Consider the following 20,023-nt stretch of genomic DNA (forward strand, 5'->3'; position numbering starts at 1 on the left):
GACTTTCAATGTGACACCGTCATAGGATGCCACCTTTCCAAGTCAGTTTGTCAAATTTCTGCCCTGCTGGAGCTGCCCCCAGTCAACTGTAAGTGGCTGTTATTGTGAAGTGGAAACATCTAGGAGCAACAACAGCTCAGCCATGAAGTGAAAGGCCACACAAGCTCACAGAACAGGACCACTGAGTGTTGAAATGCATAGCTTGTAAAAATAGTCTGTCCTCGCAACAATCACTACCGAGTTCCTGAAAGCAATGTCAGTACAAGAATGGTTCATCGGGAGCTTCATGAAATGGGTTTCTATGTCCGAGCAGCCGCACACAAGACTAAGATCACCATGCGCAATGCCAAGCGTCGGCTGGAGTGGTGTAACACTCGCCGCCATTGGACTTTGGAGCAGTGGAAACGTGTTCTCTGTAGTGATGAATCGCTATCTGGCAGTCCAACAGACGAATCTGGGTTTGGCAGATACCAGGAGAACGCTACCTGCCCGAATGCATAGCGCCAATGCAAGTTTGGTGCAGGAGGAATAATGCTCTGGGGCTGTTTTTCATGGTTTGAGCTCGGCCCCTTAGTTCCACTGAAGGGAAATCTTAATGCTACAGCATACAATGTCATTCTAGATGATTTTGCGCTTCCAACTTTGTGGCAACAGTTTGGCGACGGCCCATTCCTGTTTCAGCAAAGCGAGGTCCATACAGAACTAGCTTGTCGAGATCGGTGTGGAAGAACTTGACTGGCCTGCATAGAGCCCTGACCTCAACCCCATCAAACAACCTTGGGATGAATTGGAACGCCGACTGTGAGCCGGGCCTGATCGCCCAACACCAGTGCCCGACCTCACTGATGCCCTTGTGACTGAATGGAAGCAAATCCCTGCAGTAATGTTCCAACATCTAGTGGAAAGCCTTCCCTGAAGAGTGGAGGCCGTTATAGCAGCAAAGGGGGGGACGAACTCCATATTAATGCCCATGATTGTGGAGTGAGATGTTTGACGAGCAGGTGTCCACATACTTTTGGCCATGTAGTGTATGTCACATAACAGAGCCCTGGTAAATTAAGATGGCTAAATATATATGTTACACGGGGTTCTTAAGGGTTACAAATGTAGCCGATTCAACAAGTCTTGCTTGCTTTGCTTGTGAGCATTATCCGTCAGCTGTCGCACACAGTATCCAATTGAATCCGTTTCACCAATAGGATTGGGTAACCCTTACAGAGTTCCTCTATGGTTTTATTTTGGTCTTAAAAGCAGACACTCTCTATTCCACTGGTGTCTCTGTCGATCCAGAGGTATTGTTCCCTAACGAGGTCTTACTATCCCAGTTTCCTGTATAATGTCAGCTCTTGATTGGAAATGCAGTAAATGTAAGTGTCCAATTCCAGCCTGTGCATTCTCCTAAAATGAAACTGATAGCATTTCAACTATGAAACTCTCACTGGTATCAGACATCTGAGGGGGGGGGGTTACAGTTTAAAGTTGCTGTTATAATAAGAGACTTAAAATGAATCCTATAAAATCACCCAGTTTGGCAGAAGAGCTGGAGAGACAGCAGGGTTTAAATGTGTATCCAGTGCAGTACCACCCAGGCCGCAGTGAGGGCCCATGCTGCGGCTGAGCGCTGCCATTGGCCCGCGGCAGGTCGGGCGTCCTCCCGAGCGGCGACTCCGCGGCCACGTGATAAACACGTGACGCCTCCATCCGGGACTCTGACACGGACTCACTCTCCATCATGGCGGCGTCAGGTGAGGTTTATGCTGGGAGACGCGCTGGGCCGGTGTGGGGGATGAAGCCTCCGGCAGGCGGTAGCGGGGCGCGACGGAACGCGGAGAGGGCGAGGGGCGGTTGTAGCGAGGGGCTGGGCTGTGTTTGTGCGGGGGTTTTCGCCGGGACGGGTGGAAGGTCGGGGGGAATCCAGACTTAGCGGCCGAAGCCGGGGAGACAGAGAAGGGGGGTTCCGAGGCGCTCTGCCGGATACCAGTCCTCTATCTGCGCCACAGTGCGCATGCGCCTATCGATCCCCCCGCTTGGGATTTATTTTGTGTTGTAATGTGGGTATATTTATATATATATCGTACATCGGGCGATGGGGCTGGCAGATAGTGAGATACTGCGTGCTACAGTTGCTGCGCAGGAACTTCAGCTGACTGCAATATTGTGTCCTCCGCCCGGCGCTGTCTTAAGCAAGCGCCCGAGCGGCACGTCGGCGCAGGCGCGGTGACAGGGGGAGGGACCGTGTGTTGTGGGGCGAGGAGGATCTCCCCACGTGTAACCCGGGTGGGGGAGACGGAATTGGGGGGCTCGGCTGGCAAATCGAGATGGGGGTGTTGGGGTGGCGGGGGTGATCGGGTGAGAGGGGGCGAAATGCCATCCCCGGATGCCCTTTCTTTGCGGTTTTACCCGCTCCCTATCCCTATCCCTATCCCTATCCCAGTAAACCTGTGCCGAGCTAGTCAGCATGGCGAGGCCTTCGGATTTGGAGGAGGAGGAGGAGGAGGCAGGGGGAGGGGGGGCATTATTTGGCAAGCCATCACCAGTACTGCTACCGAGAAGAAGAAAAAAATAGAAAAACATGGCGCAGGCCTAAATGGTTATCGCGCCTGTAGCAGCACAGTAAAAAACGGCCCTGTCCTCAATGCATTTCCCCCTCTACGCTTCTGCATTTCCAGTAGCTCTGACTGAGATCGCCCGATTGTATTCAGTCAGCCAGCCTTGGGAGTAATAAGAGTCTAGGCGACCTAACCCGCCCTGAATCTTCACGGGATAATAAGTGCTCAGCTGTTCATAGTGTTGTTTTTTCCCCGTTTTGCCATGAAGTGTTTTCAAAGCGATCTGCCCCGCACCGCAGAGGTTCAATTAGCGCCTTGTCTGTAATCGCAGGCGGCGTTGGCCATTTTGTCAACGTCGCCTTGCAATGGGGGAGGGCGGTGGGAGAACGCGGTGCAGTGTCTGCCGTAGTTATTTCTTGCCCGGTTACCGGTCTGATTAGTAATGCAGGTTGATGTGTAAGGGTGGCTCCGGGGCGCATTCCTGTGTGCGGGCGCAGCGCGGATGCACGCCGGCGCTGTTACATAAGGCTCGCTGTAGCGCTGACGAATCGCCTCGTGTGTGCGGCTCCAGTCTCTGAAAACGTGGACGTGCGACCGATGAGCCTTTGTGTTCACAGCCAGCAACGTAGTGTTGTTGAAAAACAAACACCGATGCAAACAAAACGATGAATAGGGATTGTTTTTTGGTACTGGATGTTTACACGCCGTCATTATCCGGTGGTAATCGGTGCCCCAGTGTGCAGCGCATTAGTGATCGAGGTCTGTGCTTCCCTGCGTGGACACTAGCTAGGAACTGATCACAAGGTAATATGAGGGAAGGCCTGTGCACCAACACAGGGTTTGGACCGTGCGATTAGAAGCTGATCAGATTAAACCACAGTGAAATGCTCATTACAATTCTCATGGCAGGGCAATGCATGACAATAAACATGGTGTTGTGATGAGGGTGAGTTTTAACCCCAGGTGGTGGTGGAGTTCATATTTGAATCCATTTAAGGTTGCCTATTGATATGCATCCACCCCGGTATGGAGGGAAGTGCACGTCTTGCACTTTTGCCTATTCATTATTTAATTGTACTGTGACATTATTTAAGACCTCATCGCAGTTGCAGCCTCCTCTATGCAGTGTGATATGAAACATAGACAATCTGCAGTCACCTTGATATTGTTATTCTTAATAATTGGTTGATTGTAGCTTTTGGAATTATTAAATATTGTGGTAGGTTATAAAAAATACAGATCTGAGGAGCTGCCTGTAGAATAGAAGTGTTTGTTTATTCCCCCCCCCCCCTCTATGGAAGAGTTTTAAAGGAGTCCCCTTTAGCTGCAGATTAGCCTGTGGTGGGGAACGGGCAGCCTGACTACAGTGTTTTTAGCAGCGCCACAGTTCACATTGGCAGTACGATCTGCATCTTGCCCAAATGGCCCGTTTGGAAAGCAGGTGTGCTTTTGTGTGAGCTGCAGAATGATGTGAGGAGAGCCTGCTCTGATCTCGGGGCCAAAATGCTGTTTGTTCACCTGCACAGGCACACACAGACACGCAGATGGATGGATTCCTGCAGGTTTTACATGCATTTTGCAATAAGTGACTGCTGAGTACCTAGAAGGTAGCTTCCCTTTTAATTCAAATGGCACATCGTCCAATTAAGTTGTATGACCTACAGTGGGATGCAAATGAGTCTCCCTGATGCTCTTCAGGACCTGTATTGGTTATTATAGTGTTTTATAGCATCTAAGCAAGCAAGTGAGTTAGAAATAGCTTTTAGGTATGTGTTTCTTGTCCATTGCGTGGATGATTGAGAGCAGGTATTGTTGAATGTGTGAAGCAGTGGTCTCTGTTGCCTCTACCCTCTTCCACACACCCCTCCATTCCAATATGGCCAACACTTATTTGGCAGGTTTTTGCTCTCTGAATTTCTGCAGCCCACATGTACGCACGGAGAGATTGGACACAGATGCGTTTCCTCAGTAGCCGGCCAGATATTTGAATGAAATATTACCATTTAATAATTGTGCATCAGATTGGTGAAAGACCTCTTGGGGGTATCCTGTGTGTAACTCATCTTAAGTCTCTGTCATAATTTGGTAAAAGAGCCTTTTGGTTTTTGATTTGTTGGTTAAAGTGAGTTTTTTAGGCTGCTTGTGTTTTTTGTTTGTTTTAATTAATTGATACATCGCTTATATAGTTGTAAAAACATCTCATGGACTACACGGGTGAAAGTGAGTTTAAACTGTTGTGTATTTGAGTGCAAGGGAAAACTTACCTCAGTGCCAAAAGGCTGTCACTTGAAATATTTTAACAAAGGGTAAAATTGCCCAACATATCTACCCTCTAATCCACACCCTGTCATGCCAGTGCTGTTGACCTTTGTTTGACCATTCTTTGTGTCATTATTCCTGTATTAATTAGGAGTGTGATTTTTGATTAACATTGCCTTATCCAGGTTTTTTTCTGTAGAGGCAGAACATTTACCACGTTGCAGGTTCATGAGCTCTTCAGTTTGCCAACTTTTCAATGTCTAAAGATGTGCTCTGGCTTAACATCTTTCTGTCAAGAGGCTATGAATGCCTAACCAGCGGTAGGACTGTTTTTGTTGAGCTGTGGTGTGCCGGCATGACATTCATGTGGTCATCCAACTTGTGAATTCACCTTGCCAGTGTGAACTCTTACAGTGTGTCCTACAGCAGGGGTTTCCATACTTCAAGTTAAGCCCCCCCAGAATATTTTGAATCCTGTCTGATGCCCCCCCCACAATTAATCCATTATCTGTTAATAATTCCTGAATGGGGGAAAAAATCTAAACACTCACATTGCCTGAAATTGCACTTATTATTTTCTCGACATGTGAGATGCATGATTGCATAGTTAGGTATTTTAATTATAATTCCAATTTGCCTGCCTTAAATAATGGCACACAATTTAAGCAGGATGGATTCTCGCACATTTGAAGAAGATATGCAGAGCAGGAGTTGAGATTTTTAATATCACATTACAATTTTGTGGTTTAATATTTGCCTGTCCCCAAACATGCGTGAGGACGTAAGTTTCGGAACCTCTGTCCTACAGAACTCCTGGTCGTCATCGTCCCCCAACCCCCTTCTTCAGGCTGTGAAGTTTTTATTTTATACCTTCATTTTCCTTGACAAGGTTTGGCCATAAAGAAGCTACAGTAAATAGATTTTCCAGTTGAAACTGGAGAATGAGTGAGCACAATGTTGCTGTGGTATTAACTGAGCTGCCACTGTGTTGTATCGAACAAGTGGCTGGCAGCTTTCTGAAGGACTGGCCTATACACTCAAGATCAGATTGTTTTGTAGCTGTCAGGAGAGCCAAGTAGCTTTTAACCCTCCCCTGAGAACTCCCAAAGAGCTTTTGCAGCTTTGCAGCCCACCCATCTATTCTCTCAGGGTCTTATCAGGGTGTACTGACTGCTCCACACCCTTATCAGCACAGTAGCATGGGCTGTACACAGTACAGCTCCGCAAAATGGTCCATGGTTAGCTTTTTTATGTCCGCTTCAGTGACTGTGGAATTTTTACATTGGGAACAGCGCAGTCACGGCTCAGAGAGATGTATTGTGGTCCTGTATACGGCCTACTGACCTGACATGGCAATTGAACGTGGGTCAGAGGTCACTCCATGCCCTTGTCATTGTATATGGCTGGATCTGTTGCTTTCAGAAACAAAACGAAATTATAAACTTCAGCTTTTCAGTCACCATGTGTGCAGTCGAGAATCCATTGAGATGGTGGCAGGTTGGCTTCTGTAAGGGATAAGCAGGTACCATTAACACCAGTATTAGTTTTGTTGACTATAAAGTGTGATGCCCTGTTTGATCACCATGGTCAGCTGGAAACTGAAAGTTTAGTCTGGAAATCTGGGGTCTAGAGCACAGCTATGTTTTGACATTTTTGCTGCTGTTCTCTCATAGCTAAGAAGAAGAATAAGAAGGGGAAGACCCTCACCCTGACCGACTTCCTGGCAGAGGACAGTGGTGGCAATGCACCCAGCTACCCCGCCCCCAAGCCCACCAGCTGGGCAGACGAGACTGATGACCTGGAAGGAGATGGTGAGTTATTGGACAGGGAGTTGGCTCTCTATGAGCCACATTGGTCAAATACTTACTGTAACTTTTTAATGGTGCATCCTGCTGGGAGCCTTTTGGAATTGCTTGATTAAAATGGGTCTAACTGGGTTTATGAAAGTAATTTGCTCTTTCCCTTTGTCTCAATCTTTCTGTCTTGCTCTCTCTCTCTCTCACTTTATACCTGCAGTTTCCACCTCATGGCACACAGAGGACGACATGTACCGCGCCCCCCCCATTGACCGCTCTATCCTGCCCACGGCACCCCGCGCCGCCCGTGAGCCCAATGTGGACCGTTCCCGCCTGCCCCGCAGCCCCCCCTACACCGCCTTCCTGGGCAACCTGCCCTACGATGTCAGTGAGGACTCAATCAAGGACTTCTTCAGGGGGCTCAGTGTGAGTGCTCCTTCCTGTGGTACCTGCTGGCCTTGGATCCGCCCCCTGCTCTCTTCCAGTTTTAAAGGGTGTGATCTAGCTTGTGGAGTGGGGACTGTTTGTTTATACGCGAGTAGTAGGGTTTACACTACAGGATGCAGTCACACACAGCGGGGCCTGACCCAAGAACGGTTGATTGTTCAGTCCTGTAAACAAAGTACGAATTGAAAAGGATGATGTGAAGAAGACCCTCTCCTTTTTCTCCCTCTCTCTCCAGATCAGCGCTGTGCGGCTGCCCAGAGAGCCCAGCAACCCTGAGCGTCTCAAAGGCTTTGGCTACGCTGAGTTTGATGATGTGGACTCCTTGCTGCGAGCCCTGAGTCTCAACGAGGAGGTGAGGGAGCGCGAGGGTGCAGGCGGGCACGGGTTGGGCATGGCACTCCCAGAGGGGTGAGAGTTGAGCCAGAGCAGGTTTTAGCAGCTGCGAGGTCTTGAAAAGTCCAGCTCTGAGGAAGGGTAATGGCAAGACTAGTCCCAGTAGAGCACCTACAACCGGAGTGGGATGTTTCTAATAGTGAGAGAGGCTAAACACTTTCCACCTCAAGTATGGAAAGACTGATTAGCATAAGCCACTTGAGACTCAGTCGTAACCGAGCTGAAGCATATCCTGACATCCAAAGGCATAATTCTTTAAGAACCTATTTTAATATTTTCCAAGATGTAGATGCATTCAGAAGTGACTTTTACAAGTTCTGTAGTGGGGTGGGGGACAAAAAAATAATAATTCTCCCCTCCAGCACTAGATGGCAGCATTAGACCTTTAAAGGTCTCCCCATCTCTGGCAAAGCCTTCCTCGAATTAAAAGCTTAGTTTATGTGACAGGGCCACTGATGATTAACGGCCACTTGTCTCAGTAGCCAGACTTAACTGGTTTACCCCAGCCTAATCCCTCTTGAGTGTGTCGTGCAACAGCCATGTATCTCCGAGGTGGCATATTCAGGGTTGAGAGCTTACAAGTTGAATGAAAGGTTGATTTCAGGTGATTATTGGTAATGGTCCTTGATTGTTATTTTTCAATTAATCAGCATTATTTTTGCAGAACCTGGGTAACCGAAGAATCCGAGTGGACATTGCAGACCAGTCACAAGAGAAAGGTGGGCAGTGCTGGATGAATTAGTAGTAGGGATCCTGTGTCCGTGTTTTACAGCATATTGTTGGTCCTTTGTTTTGGTGAAGTAGTTGCACAGCTGTAGATGAGTTCTCCTGTAAAGTCTATTGCCTGTAAAGATGTGATCTTGCATCGCTCTGAAATGGGCCCTTCTGTGTGTCTGGCCTACCTCATGTGTCCCTCTCCTCCTCCTCTCATCAGATCGTGATGATCGCTCTGGGTGTGGCCGTGACCGGGACAGGAACAGGAGCGACGGCGGCCCTGACAAGACAGACAGTGACTGGAGGGCACGGCCGAGCGCGGACAGCGACGACTCTGGCCCGCCTCGGCGCGATGACGCTTTTGGCGAGCGTGAGTACCTGCTGGGAAAGGGGGTGACGGGGTTTTGTAGTGACACTAAGCCAAAGCTTATATAGACACCGTTTTTATTCTCAAAACGTTGTTTTCAAAATTAACTTGGTTTATAAACACTTAAAAAATCATATACGAATTCCCAGAAAATCATAACACAGATGTTTACAAAGAGAGATCCGTTTTGCATGAAGCGCGCACCTGTCTAGAACCCTCGGTCTAGGTCAGGGATGGCGAACCTTTTTTGGCTGGAGTGCCCAAAGTCTGGTTTGTATACTTTGCTAAGTGCCAAAGGGTGCCAATGATAAAATGGGGATATCAAAGTTTATACAGGGGCTTTTTTAAAACCAATATTTTTATGTATATTTTTGCTGTTATTAAGCAAACATGCCAATAAAACAAACCACAATACAGACAAATCTGAAAACTATGAACAGAGATGACCATCCCACCCACCCGCCACCTGCATCCACTTCCAACCCACCACCACCTTGAACCCACCACCTTATCCCTCTGTAGTCGAGAGCAAGTGCAACTCCAGTCTGCTAATGGGTGTCTGCTGCAGAATATGAAGCTGAATGACAGGCATAATTTACTTACTTTTGATAATTTACAGCTTTCTTTTTACAACTTTATGAAGTTTTTAAATTGTCTGAGTGTTAAATATGAATGTGTGGCCATTTCTCCATTTGATACAGGAGATAATTAAACAAAATGCAAAATACGTCCATTGCTGACCACAATTAATCACAACAGCTCAGACTTACAGTTTTTGTCATCTTCCTCCCGGTTGCAGAGTGCCGCACAGCAGCATAAACTGGCATAATAACATTAACATCTCGTTCGTGAAGTGCAGCTTTTCGCAGTTCTGCGCGGATCTGCGCAGCTCCTCCAATGGGAGCGGAGGATTCTGCAAATTCTGCGTATAACTGCGAACATCTGCACACAAGAACCTGACCTAAAACATGAAAATTCAGACAATAACATGAGCCCTGCTCAATTACTTGGGGGCGGTGCCGATACTGCCAATCAGACAATTGAGCGATGGGCTAGGAACGCTTTGCGTGCCAGGGGTTCACCATCCCTGGTCTAGGTTGTGCAGTGTTGAATAAACCTAAAAGCATCTTCAAATGTAGTTATTTTTGTTATTGTTATTACTACCAGTAATATTTAATATTAACAATCAATATAAATTGCTTACTTTAAATTGTTTGTAAACTCGTGTTCGACTTGCAGAAATGGGCTGTTCGGGTTTGCTGTGCTGAATACATCTCGGACTACTTCTGTGTATTTCTTAATCTTGGCAGTTTTCTTGTGTCAGTTCTGTAATTTGGGTTGGAAATGGTGATTCTGACATTAAGGTTCACAAACTGAAATAAACTAGAAATATCTTAATTTGTACATTCATCCCCTGGCATTTACATTCTCTTGATAAACTTCTGCCTCCCCAAGAGACTCTTTTTGCTTGTTTTTTAAGATTTTTGATAGGGTTGTTACGAGTATTAACCACTCTGCTATTGGTTAAGATGGTTCGTTGCTATGTAGAATTGTCCAATAAAAACCTTTTTAAGGATGAAGTCTGGGTGGAAGTTTGGGCAAATAATTGGTCCTCTAGCAACATGCCTGCGCAGGCCAATAATCGGCTCTGTAGTCCTCTGGGCATTAAATATAGTCTGTTTGTCAAAAACTCTAACAATCTGTTGCCTGAGATCCACAGCAATTTGTTAATGGTTAAAGAGGGTTTTAATCTCTCCCTCTCCCTCCATTCCTTCCTTCCCCATCAGGGTCAAGGGATCGCTATGAGTCGGACCGCTTCCGCGATGGCCCGCGGAGGGACAATGACCGGTATGAGGGGGGCAGAGACCGTTACCGGGACAGATATGATGACCGGGACCGTCGCGACTACGACCGAGGAGGTGGGTCTGAAGGTGAAAAAACATGCCTCCAGACCAGGGACACGCAACCTGCGGTCCTTTTATCATATGATTGCATCCCACTTGTTACTTCCATTTCATGTGTGATTTTGTATTTTAGGATGTATTTCAGTAAAAGATAAAGCAAATAAGATTACAAAGAGTATGCGATGCCTTGAGTGTGTGCTGTATATCAAAGTTCATTTAAATTTAATTGTTAATTACTATATAGATGGAACAATAATCTCAGCCTGTGTTTTCCGGCTGAGGGTGAGTATTGCAGACTACGCTGAATTATGTACTTATTAAATTTTTTTGCTATATGCGGCCAAATGGTTAAATCAATATTACACGATAGAAGTTGAGTTCTGCACCTTTGCTCTAGACAGCAAGGGATTTAGTCGCATGTATATTTTGGCACGACAAAAGCAGGGCTCGGCTTATAATGACCCAGTAAAGTACAGGACAGAACTATTCCGTGTCGGGGAGAACTAGATTTTGAGATCCTGCTCAAATGTTTTCCCTCTTCCAGTCCCACTAAAATCCTCACAGTACGGCTCCTCCGTCTAACAGACACCTTAATGGTCACTGACCTGTGCTCCTCTACATTGCCCACCTTAGAAAAAGCTCAGTTAGAGAATCCCCTGGACTAGGATGGGGAAACTGTTTGCGTTGTTTGAGCCCTTGTCTTGTCCTACACTCCCCAGGATTCGACTCTCGCGGTGGCAGCCGGCGGGCTTTCGGCAGCGGGTTCAGGCGTGACAACGACGACGGACGTGACAATTTCCGGGGCAGTGCAGATCGCTATGGCGACCGGTACGGGGAACGCGAAGAACGTTACGAGCGCAAGGATGAGCGCCGTGACGATAGAGGTGAGCATTCTGGGGACACAAATCCAGTGTCGGGGTGGCGGGGTTTCCTTGCCCCGTGTTAAATTTGGTCTGTGTGCGTTTGTGTGTTGATGGGACAGGCCCACTGCAGAGGCCCAAGCTCCAGCTGAAGCCCCGCAGCGTGCCCAAGGAGGAGGACCGGGTTGTGCCCCCCACACAGACGGGCCGCGCAGCCTCCATCTTCGGAGGGGCGAAGCCCGTGGACACCGCGGCCAAGGAGCGCGAGGTGGAGGAGCGCCTGAAAAAGGAGCAGGAGAGGCTGCAGAGGCAGCTGGAGGAGGACAAGGGCAGAGCACCCGAGCGGCGGCCCAGGGAGAGGTGAGGAGCAGGGAGAGCTTTTCAAAGCAGAGATGGGGACCGTTCTTGTTTCAATAATGTGGCCCCCATTTTAACAACTTTGGAGAAAATGAGATTCCTCTTGGAAGAGTTAGAAAGGGTTTAGTGGAAAAACCTTGGATGTAAAATGGCTTTAAATTCAGTTGTCCTTTAGACCTGTGTGAAAGTCCCTTCAACCTTTCATATCCTGCTTTTAAATATATGAAATCTCCAGACTTTAAGGTTTTCTTGTAATCTGCATCTTGTTTCAAATAAACTCCAGACGTTGTCTGCTTCCTGTTGAAGTAACGCATCCTTGTGCGGAAACCGAAATGTAGATGGCTTAAACACTAAATGACATTAGGCAAACCACACTACAAAAATAGACAAATCCTAGGTGTAATGTGATGCATGCTGGGATCTGGGTAACTGCAATGTAATACAGTCCACATCCAGAAGAGAAGTTGAATGGAGGAAACATCTCTCAAGGCCTGTAATGACTCCAGAGTCCTCAGACTTTTTTCCCTACTCCAGATACTAATCATGACATAAAATAGATGTGTAGTAAGTTAAAAGATCTGTGCAGGAATGTGGTCCTTGTCAATAGCTGTTGCCTTCAGTGCTCTACACCAGTGGTTCTCAATCCTGCTCCTGGAGGAACACTTACCCTGCTGTTTTTTGGTCCTAATGAGCTCTCAATTGAACTAATTTATTTTGGAGCCTTTGAATTATTTTTAACAAAAGGGGTTTTAAGTTAAGTATAAAATTGTATTAGGAAATCTTATTAAGGAACCAACTTTTTATCCAATTTAAACAGTCAAATGTAATCAAATCAATTAAGGGTCCAATTTAGTAATTAAGCTCAGTTAAAACAAAAACCCACAGGTTAGGTGTTCCTCCAAGACCAGGATTGAGAACCACAACAGGGATTCACAAACTGTTCCTGGAATACCCTATGCCGTGCTGGTTTTTGTTCCGGCTGAGCTCTTAATTACTTAATTGAAACAACATGTATATTTTTGTTAGTTCAATTAAGGCAATACGATCTTTTGGAACACAGGGGGACAGCAGGACAGGTTACTGTCTGATTGGGGAATCCTTGCTCTACACAATTTCCTTGTTGACGGGAAGTGTCTTAACACTCGTTTTGTCTCCTTCCCAGGCATCCGAGCTGGCGCAGTGAGGACCAGCCTGCTGAGCGATCAAGGACTGGGAGCGAGTCTTCCCAACCTGGCAGCACTTCTGGACGGAGTAAGAGCCTTTTGTGATTGGTTGGGGAGAAGGGCATCACAACCTCTAAATGGGTGGTTTTGAAGTCTGAAATGAACTCGTATCTCAATCTGTGGTTCAATCATTTCAATTTCATGTGTATAGGAAAAGATCAGGTTGTGTGGTTCATAGGGCTGTCTCCGAAGGTTCGTCATGTGACAATCACATTTGATTTTTTTTTCTCTTGTTGATAGAAATTGACAGTGTTTGAATACTGTAGCGTGCCACCTCAACAGGTAAAGGCGGTGTGGTGGGGAGGAGCGTAGGCAGAGGGGATAAAAGGTAAAGAGAGGCAGAAGAATGAGTCAGTGTGTTGTTGCACCTGCAATGATGAGTTGGGTCTTCTCCTTGGAAAGCATTACAATACTAAACCACACTTCAGATGTCCAGCTATCTAAATTTAAAACATTTTATTTGTAATACTGCCCATTACTTAAATAAAAGTTGCTGGATATAACTAAGTTTGAGACCGTTATAAAAAGCCACTCAATGCCACTGTCGAAACATTGCTGTAAGGATCACGGATAAAGAAACAATAACGCAGTGGTCCACCGGTATCCCTGCAAACACACAATGTTGCCACAAATGTTGTAGCAACATAATTTAGTTGTGTGTTAGCTGGGATGCTGGCAAATGGGGGATGGTTCTCTTTCAGAAGAAACTTTTTTTTTTTTTTAATTGTTATATGGAAAATTGGTATATCACGGAGGAACATGTATTTTCCGGTATCATTTAACCAACGTAAGTTTAAGTTAGGCTTAACAGGTCAATTGCATAGAACTGAAAGCTGAGTACTGGAGATGATCCATACAACTCTCCAAGATCGTTCCAAACGGGCATGATGTGTTGAATGGCCTCCTCTCGTTTGTAAACTTTGTTCTTAATTCACCCATTATTATTATTATTATATCGATATAATAACATATAATGTTGACACAAACTCTGAACTGTAGAATGGAGTCTTTTTATTATAGTTAAGGTAATTTTTTTTTTCAGTGTCTAGTATTTACTACTTTCAGTACATTTTGAACACCAGGATATATTCATCAAGGGGTTTACACCGATTTGCTATTTCATTCAAGTAAAATCAATATGAACAGTGTGCTTGTAAAAAAAAATAAAAAATAAACATGATCACTGTTCAAATATGATGTTTTATTGTGTTTATATGGATTACCTGTAAAAAAAAAAAAAAAAAAAGTGTTAATTCAAATCAATACACTAGTAGCTAATGTGACGTCATCAAGACATTATGCAAATTAGCACCAACGAACTTCAAACCTCCAAAGGGTTAAATTTACCTTTGGGACAGCCGCTAGTGGTTTATCTCACTGCGATGGGACTGTGGCAGTGGGCCTGTAAATGCACTCATCTAACCAAAGCGCATATTTCTCAGCTTAAAAACATCAAACCGCTTTTCATTGTAATTTTAATTTCGTAGATTGATTTTTATCGATCGACACTTTGCTCTAAGGAGTAAGGTGAAGGCTTAAAAGTCTTAAATCGGATGTCAATGAAGTGTTCAATGTTGGATTTGATTTAACTATAAAATATTCAGTGGCAAAGGCTGACTTTTTGCCTCATCCTCTTGCCCTCTATTGCATTTAGGGGTGTATAGATTAATGTACTTCTGCCTTGAGATGAGACCTTGCCCTGCAAACCCCTGCTGGAGATAGGGATCACCTACTGTCCCCAGTTTTAGTGTCTTTAAAACTATGAGCAGTACAGATGTTATATTTTAAAGCATGGTTGCAGAGTAAGGTAACTGGATAGATGCAGTTAAGGTATACTGTGAATTACAGTAAGACTGGTTGAATAGGAGTGTTTGTGTAAATGGATATGCCTGGCTTTTCTGGGGCTACCAGTGTTGATTTCTGGACCCCCTTTACAATAAGCCAATGACTGTTTTGGAGATGTAGGTCTGGGTTTGTAATGTCTGCCTCTTGGCCCCTCCACTAGGTTCCCGACGCAGGGAGAGCGAGCGTTCTGTGGAGAACGAGGTGTTTGGACGTGATGAGGACCCCCCTTCCCCTGGGGCCCGCCCCCCTGCCAAGCATGACTCCCTGCCCCTCAAAGTGGTGCCAGCCCCTCCGCCCAAGGAGAATGCTTGGGCCAAGCGGAGCACTGTGTCTGGAGGCTCCAGTGAGGGAGAGGGGCGCTCCCCAGTGTCCCCTGGCACTAGTGGGCCTCCCAAGCTGACCAGGTAAGTGCTGTTTTTTTTTTGTTTTTTTTTTTTATAATGGAAGGTAGAAGAATTTGTCTATATAATGACTGCACTGTGAACAAAAGCGGCTGTATCTCTGACACTAAAAGCTTTGTTCAGTTGTAACTGCAGAATCTTCAAAGTTTAATTGTGTGTGTGTGTGTGTGTGTGTGTGTGTGTATATATATACACTCACCTAAAGGATTATTAGGAACACCTGTTCAATTTCTCATGAATGCAATTATCTAACCAACCAATCACATGGCAGTTGCTTCAATGCATTTAGGGGTGTGGTCCTGGTCAAGACAATCTCCTGAACTCCAAACTGAATGTCTGAATGGGAAAGAAAGGTGATTTAAGCAATTTTGAGCGTGGCATGGTTGTTGGTGCCAGACGGGCCGGTCTGAGTATTTCACAATCTGCTCAGTTACTGGGATTTTCACGCACAACCATTTCTAGGGTTTACAAAGAATGGTGTGAAAAGGGAAAAACATCCAGTATGCGGCAGTCCTGTGGGCGAAAATGCCTTGTTGATGCTAGAGGTCAGAGGAGAATGGGCCGACTGATTCAAGCTGATAGAAGAGCAACTTTGACTGAAATAACCACTCGTTACAACTGAGGTATGCAGCAAAGCATTTGTGAAGCCACAACACGTACAACCTTGAGGCGGATGGGCTACAACAGCAGAAGACCCCACCGGGTACCACTCATCTCCACTACAAATAGGAAAAAGAGGCTACAATTTGCACAAGCTCACCAAAATTGGACAGTTGAAGACTGGAAAAATGTTGCCTGGTCTGATGAGTCTCGATTTCTGTTGAGACATTCAGATGGTAGAGTCAGAATTTGGCGTAAACAGAATGAGAACATGGATCCATCATGCCTTGATACCACTGTGCAGGCTGGTGGTGGTGGTGTAATGGTGTGGGGGATGTTTTCTTGGCACACTTTAGGCCCCTTAGTGCCAACTGGGCATCGTTTAAATGCCACGGCCTACCTGAGCATTGTTTCTGACCATGTCCATCCCTTTATGACCACCATGTACCCATCCTCTGATGGCTACTTCCAGCAGGATAATGCACCATGTCACAAAGGTCGAATCATTTCAAATTGGTTTCTTGAACATGACAATGAGTTCACTGTACTAAACTGGCCCCCACAGTCACCAGATCTCAACCCAATAGAGCATCTTTGGGATGTGGTGGAACGGGAGCTTCGTGCCCTGGATGTGCATCCCACAAATCTCCATCAACTGCAAGACGCTATCCTATCAATATGGGCCAACATTTCTAAAGAATGCTTTCAGCACCTTGTTGAATCAATGCCACGTAGAATTAAGGCAGTTCTGAAGGCGAAAGGGGGTCAAACACAGCATTAGTATGGTGTTCCTAATAATCCTTTAGGTGAGTGTGTATATATATATATATATATAATATTTTTTTTTTTTTACCTAACGAGCACAGTTACCTTACATGTAAAAATAGCACTTATAATTTATAATTTATAGCGCATGAATCCGTGCAGTTCTGCTCTTAAGCCGACGATAACAGTACCATGATCCACAGATGAATGCACCGTTGTTTGTCCAAGAACTGAAGTCCTGCTTTTGTGTCCTCCATTTTGATCTCTCTCTGATTGGACTGTTTTTGTTGTGTCCCCCCCCCCGTTTTGTCTGCAATTCCATTCATCCTCCAGTTCCTCAAGCTCTTCAGATGAAAAAGCGTCTCAAAAAGGTAAAGGTAAGCCCGCCATGTTCCTTTGCAGGGAAAAATTCTCACAGTTGCAAACCACTGCTTAACTGAAGGATTTGTATATACATTTTACATGTATAATACGCAGAATACACTCTATGTTGCCGAAAGTAATGGGACAAGCCTCCCTCTGCTGGTAATGTATTGTACCAGAAATCTTTTTATTTTGATTCTTTTGGATGGGCCCCACATCTGTTAATTTGGTATTTTGGACGATACACTTTGAAATTTGTTGGCGACGGGCCTAGTGCTCCAGCCGACATCGTAACGTCCCAAGCTCGGACCAGAACAAAATATTTCAAAGGGAACGGGATGGAAACCTTCTCGGACTTCAGTTCTAGACGACCTCTTATAGTGGAACAGCGAATGAGGAGTGGGCCGCACACACCGGCACTCACTGCAGGTGAAACGAGGCACGGCTCCTCTCACCGCCTGTCTAAAGGATTGATGTCAATAGACCCGGCTAGCAGACCTTAATCCAGGTGTGAACAGCTGGTTTTGTATTTGGCACTTGTCCCAATACTTTTGGAAATATAGGTTTTTAAAAGCTGTAAGTAGGAGGGTTGGGATGTTGTAACTAACACACCAATGACTGTCCTTAGTGGGAATTAAACTCAACCGCTCAGGCAGAAAGACAAAAGTCCACCCAGCAGCCTTTTCAGAGTTTTTCATTCCTCCATCGTAACGCAGATCGAGGTTTCTGAGCTCTTCTTCTGCCTGTGTTGGGGACAGTCTTAGACGCCTCCTCCCCCTCAATGTCGGGCTCTCCTTGCAGATGAGAACAAGGCGGATGGTGTGCGGCGGGAGAGAGGCCCCGCGAAGGGGCGGGGGGGTACAGCGGGTCCCGGGACAGGGAGGGGGCATGCCGACGCAGCGAACAGAGACCGGCGAAGGGAGGCAGACAGGTCAGCTACCAGCATCCTCTTCTCTCAGCCAGAGTAGCGTCTCAGTTCTCAGGGCTCCTGCGTTGGGCTTGAAATCTGTTTTCACCAACTGTTGGTGTTTTATTTTGTGGGCTTTTTATTTTATTTACTTGTATGTATTTTAAATATATACCGCATCCTATTTCGGATGAATTGACTGTGAGAGGGCAGCTTATAAAGGGGTCTTCTGAGTTTGGCTTCTGAAGATGCCGAATCGCACAGTAGGAGGGGCTCGGGGATGCTGTTTTTGAAGCATGGATGCTTTTATTCTCAATTTCGCTTACAGAAAAGACGGAAGAAGGGAACGAGACTGCAGACCAGCACCTGAGCCAAAGAAATTCGAGGAATCACCCAGTCCTGTGAGTGCCAGCAGCCAACTAGGGGACAGTTTAACTTATGATAGAGAAACAAAGGCCAAAAGCTGATTTTTGTAAATTTCGAAAGTGTGGTTTGAAAGCCGTGTCGGCAACACCTTGTGACATCCTCTCTGTCTCTTCTCTGTATGTCTGCAGAAATTCAGCTCCGCAAGTAAATACGCAGCCTTGCTAATGGACGGCGAGCAAGGAGATGATGTGGAGGAAAACATGGATTAAAAAATATTACATCATTAATCAATTAAAAGTAAAAATGATAAAAAAAGGAAAAAAAAAATCTCCACAACCGGACAAGCACCGGCTATTCCTCTCCCCAACCCCCCCCACCCCACTTCCCTTTCAGGACTCTCTATCTGAAATAGAATATACGGGACTTGTGTTTTAAAAGAGGAGGGGGAAAAGAAAAAAAGAATGGCAAAATTGAATAAATAATTATAATAAATAAAAAAGTGGAAAAACCTTCAAAGTGAACTTGCGATGCTCCTGTTGATTTTCCTCTGACGAGGACCTAAACTTCCTGTCCCATGCATGTGTGTGTTGTCCCCCAAAGAGTAGACTGTGAAGGCAGCGTGGAAGCTGTATAGGGGGGGCAGCAGAGGTGACGTCTGGATCTGGGTCTCGGAGTAAGTAGGGTGAGGTAGGGGTGGTCTTTATTTTCTTTCTGTTCACACTGTCAGTTCCATCCTATAGGCTGCCACTGCTGCACAAAAATGAGAATGGCTGCTGCTTTTCAACAGGTGCCCCCCCCCTCAAATTAAATTGGAGGTATTACGTTCTGTTTAATATAGTAATACATTTTAAGAGTATGATTGTATAGGGAAGGAGTTTCTGCAAACCAGACTGCTTTGACTATCCCAGTTTATGCTTGAAAAAGCAGCTGGTTTCTTTTGCTCCGGGGGAAGAAGGTATCCAGAGACTGCCATGGCTCCAGCTGTGTGGCTTTTGCCCTTACTGCAGATAAACTAGATCTTTATTTAGTATTTAAATTGCCGACAAGAGCCCTGGGAGACTCGGATCAATTCAGAAGCTCTTTACTCAGAAGTGGCTTTTGGTTCTCATGCATGAAATTGGTGGAAATTAAGTGAATAGGGGGGGGTAATGTAACTTTACTTTCTCAAGGGCTGCTGGAAAAAAAACATCCCGGGGTGTCTTGTGGTTTTGCTTGAGAGGTCGTCATCCTCGTAATGGGAATCTCGTCGGGAGAGGAGCTGGGAGCCGCTCTGCTCATTCATTACCAAGCCTCCCTCCCTCTGGGATTTGGTAGCCTATTGCTGGGCCTCGTTCCGTGGCGCTCAGCCAGACTCCAGCAGGGCCTCTGGTTTGTACAGTTGCGTCCTCCTGTGATGGATGAGTCTGGACACAGGCCAGGTTCCAGAGCTATTCTTCCCAGCACTCCCCCTGCCAAAGGGCGCCCTGCTGCACTACAGTCAGTTTCCTGCTAATCTGTTGCAGGCCTGAATGTTGACCCGAATGGGATTTCAGAGCCGCATGGGGCCTCCCTTGAGCCAGGCCCGTCCAGAACACAATCCCATGGTGGCGACTGTCTAACATTTGCCTTGAGTGTCCACTGATCGCTGCAGCCCACAGGTAAGCTCTGAGAGGTGACTCATGGGCAGCCTCTGGTCCCAGCCCACAACCAGATGAGATGAGAGATGGCACTGGGCTTGGATGGACAGGCTGAATTTACAGGCAACCTGCTCCATCAGCTTCTGTGGATATATAGGATCATCCCAGTGGGAGAAACCAGATGCCTACTTGCAGAAGACTGGAATTTGAACCTGCATTCTTCAGCCCTTTTAAACAGGTAAACCAGTTCTGAGCCTCGTTAAGCCCCCCGTCCTTGTTTAGAATTAAAAA

At 46.1% G+C, this 20,023-nt stretch overlaps 1 protein-coding gene across 8 annotated transcripts; it reads left to right on the top strand.

Moving 5' to 3' along the window:
• Positions 1-1,662: 1,662 nt before the first annotated feature.
• Positions 1,663-18,637, top strand: eif4ba (eukaryotic translation initiation factor 4Ba). 8 transcript variants are annotated; one of them, XM_066708356.1, is made up of 15 exons: positions 1,663-1,745; positions 6,482-6,619; positions 6,825-7,030; positions 7,287-7,403; positions 8,109-8,163; positions 8,379-8,528; positions 10,313-10,456; positions 11,149-11,313; positions 11,412-11,649; positions 12,809-12,897; positions 14,875-15,118; positions 16,814-16,857; positions 17,645-17,774; positions 18,079-18,151; positions 18,305-18,637. In XM_066708356.1, exons 1-15 carry the CDS (start codon positions 1,733-1,735, stop codon positions 18,383-18,385), a joined length of 1,887 nt encoding a protein of 628 aa, XP_066564453.1. In that variant the 5' UTR covers positions 1,663-1,732; the 3' UTR covers positions 18,386-18,637. The 8 variants fall into 8 exon arrangements, with proteins under 8 accessions (XP_066564453.1, XP_066564451.1, XP_066564452.1 ...); XM_066708354.1 differs by having other exon boundaries at positions 11,149-11,312; positions 11,402-11,649; XM_066708355.1 differs by having other exon boundaries at positions 11,149-11,312; positions 11,402-11,649; positions 16,814-16,851.
• The last annotated feature ends 1,386 nt before the right edge of the window (positions 18,638-20,023 follow it).

Source organism: Amia ocellicauda, chromosome 7, assembly GCF_036373705.1.
Source record: "Amia ocellicauda isolate fAmiCal2 chromosome 7, fAmiCal2.hap1, whole genome shotgun sequence".
Lineage (NCBI taxonomy): Eukaryota > Metazoa > Chordata > Actinopteri > Amiiformes > Amiidae > Amia > Amia ocellicauda.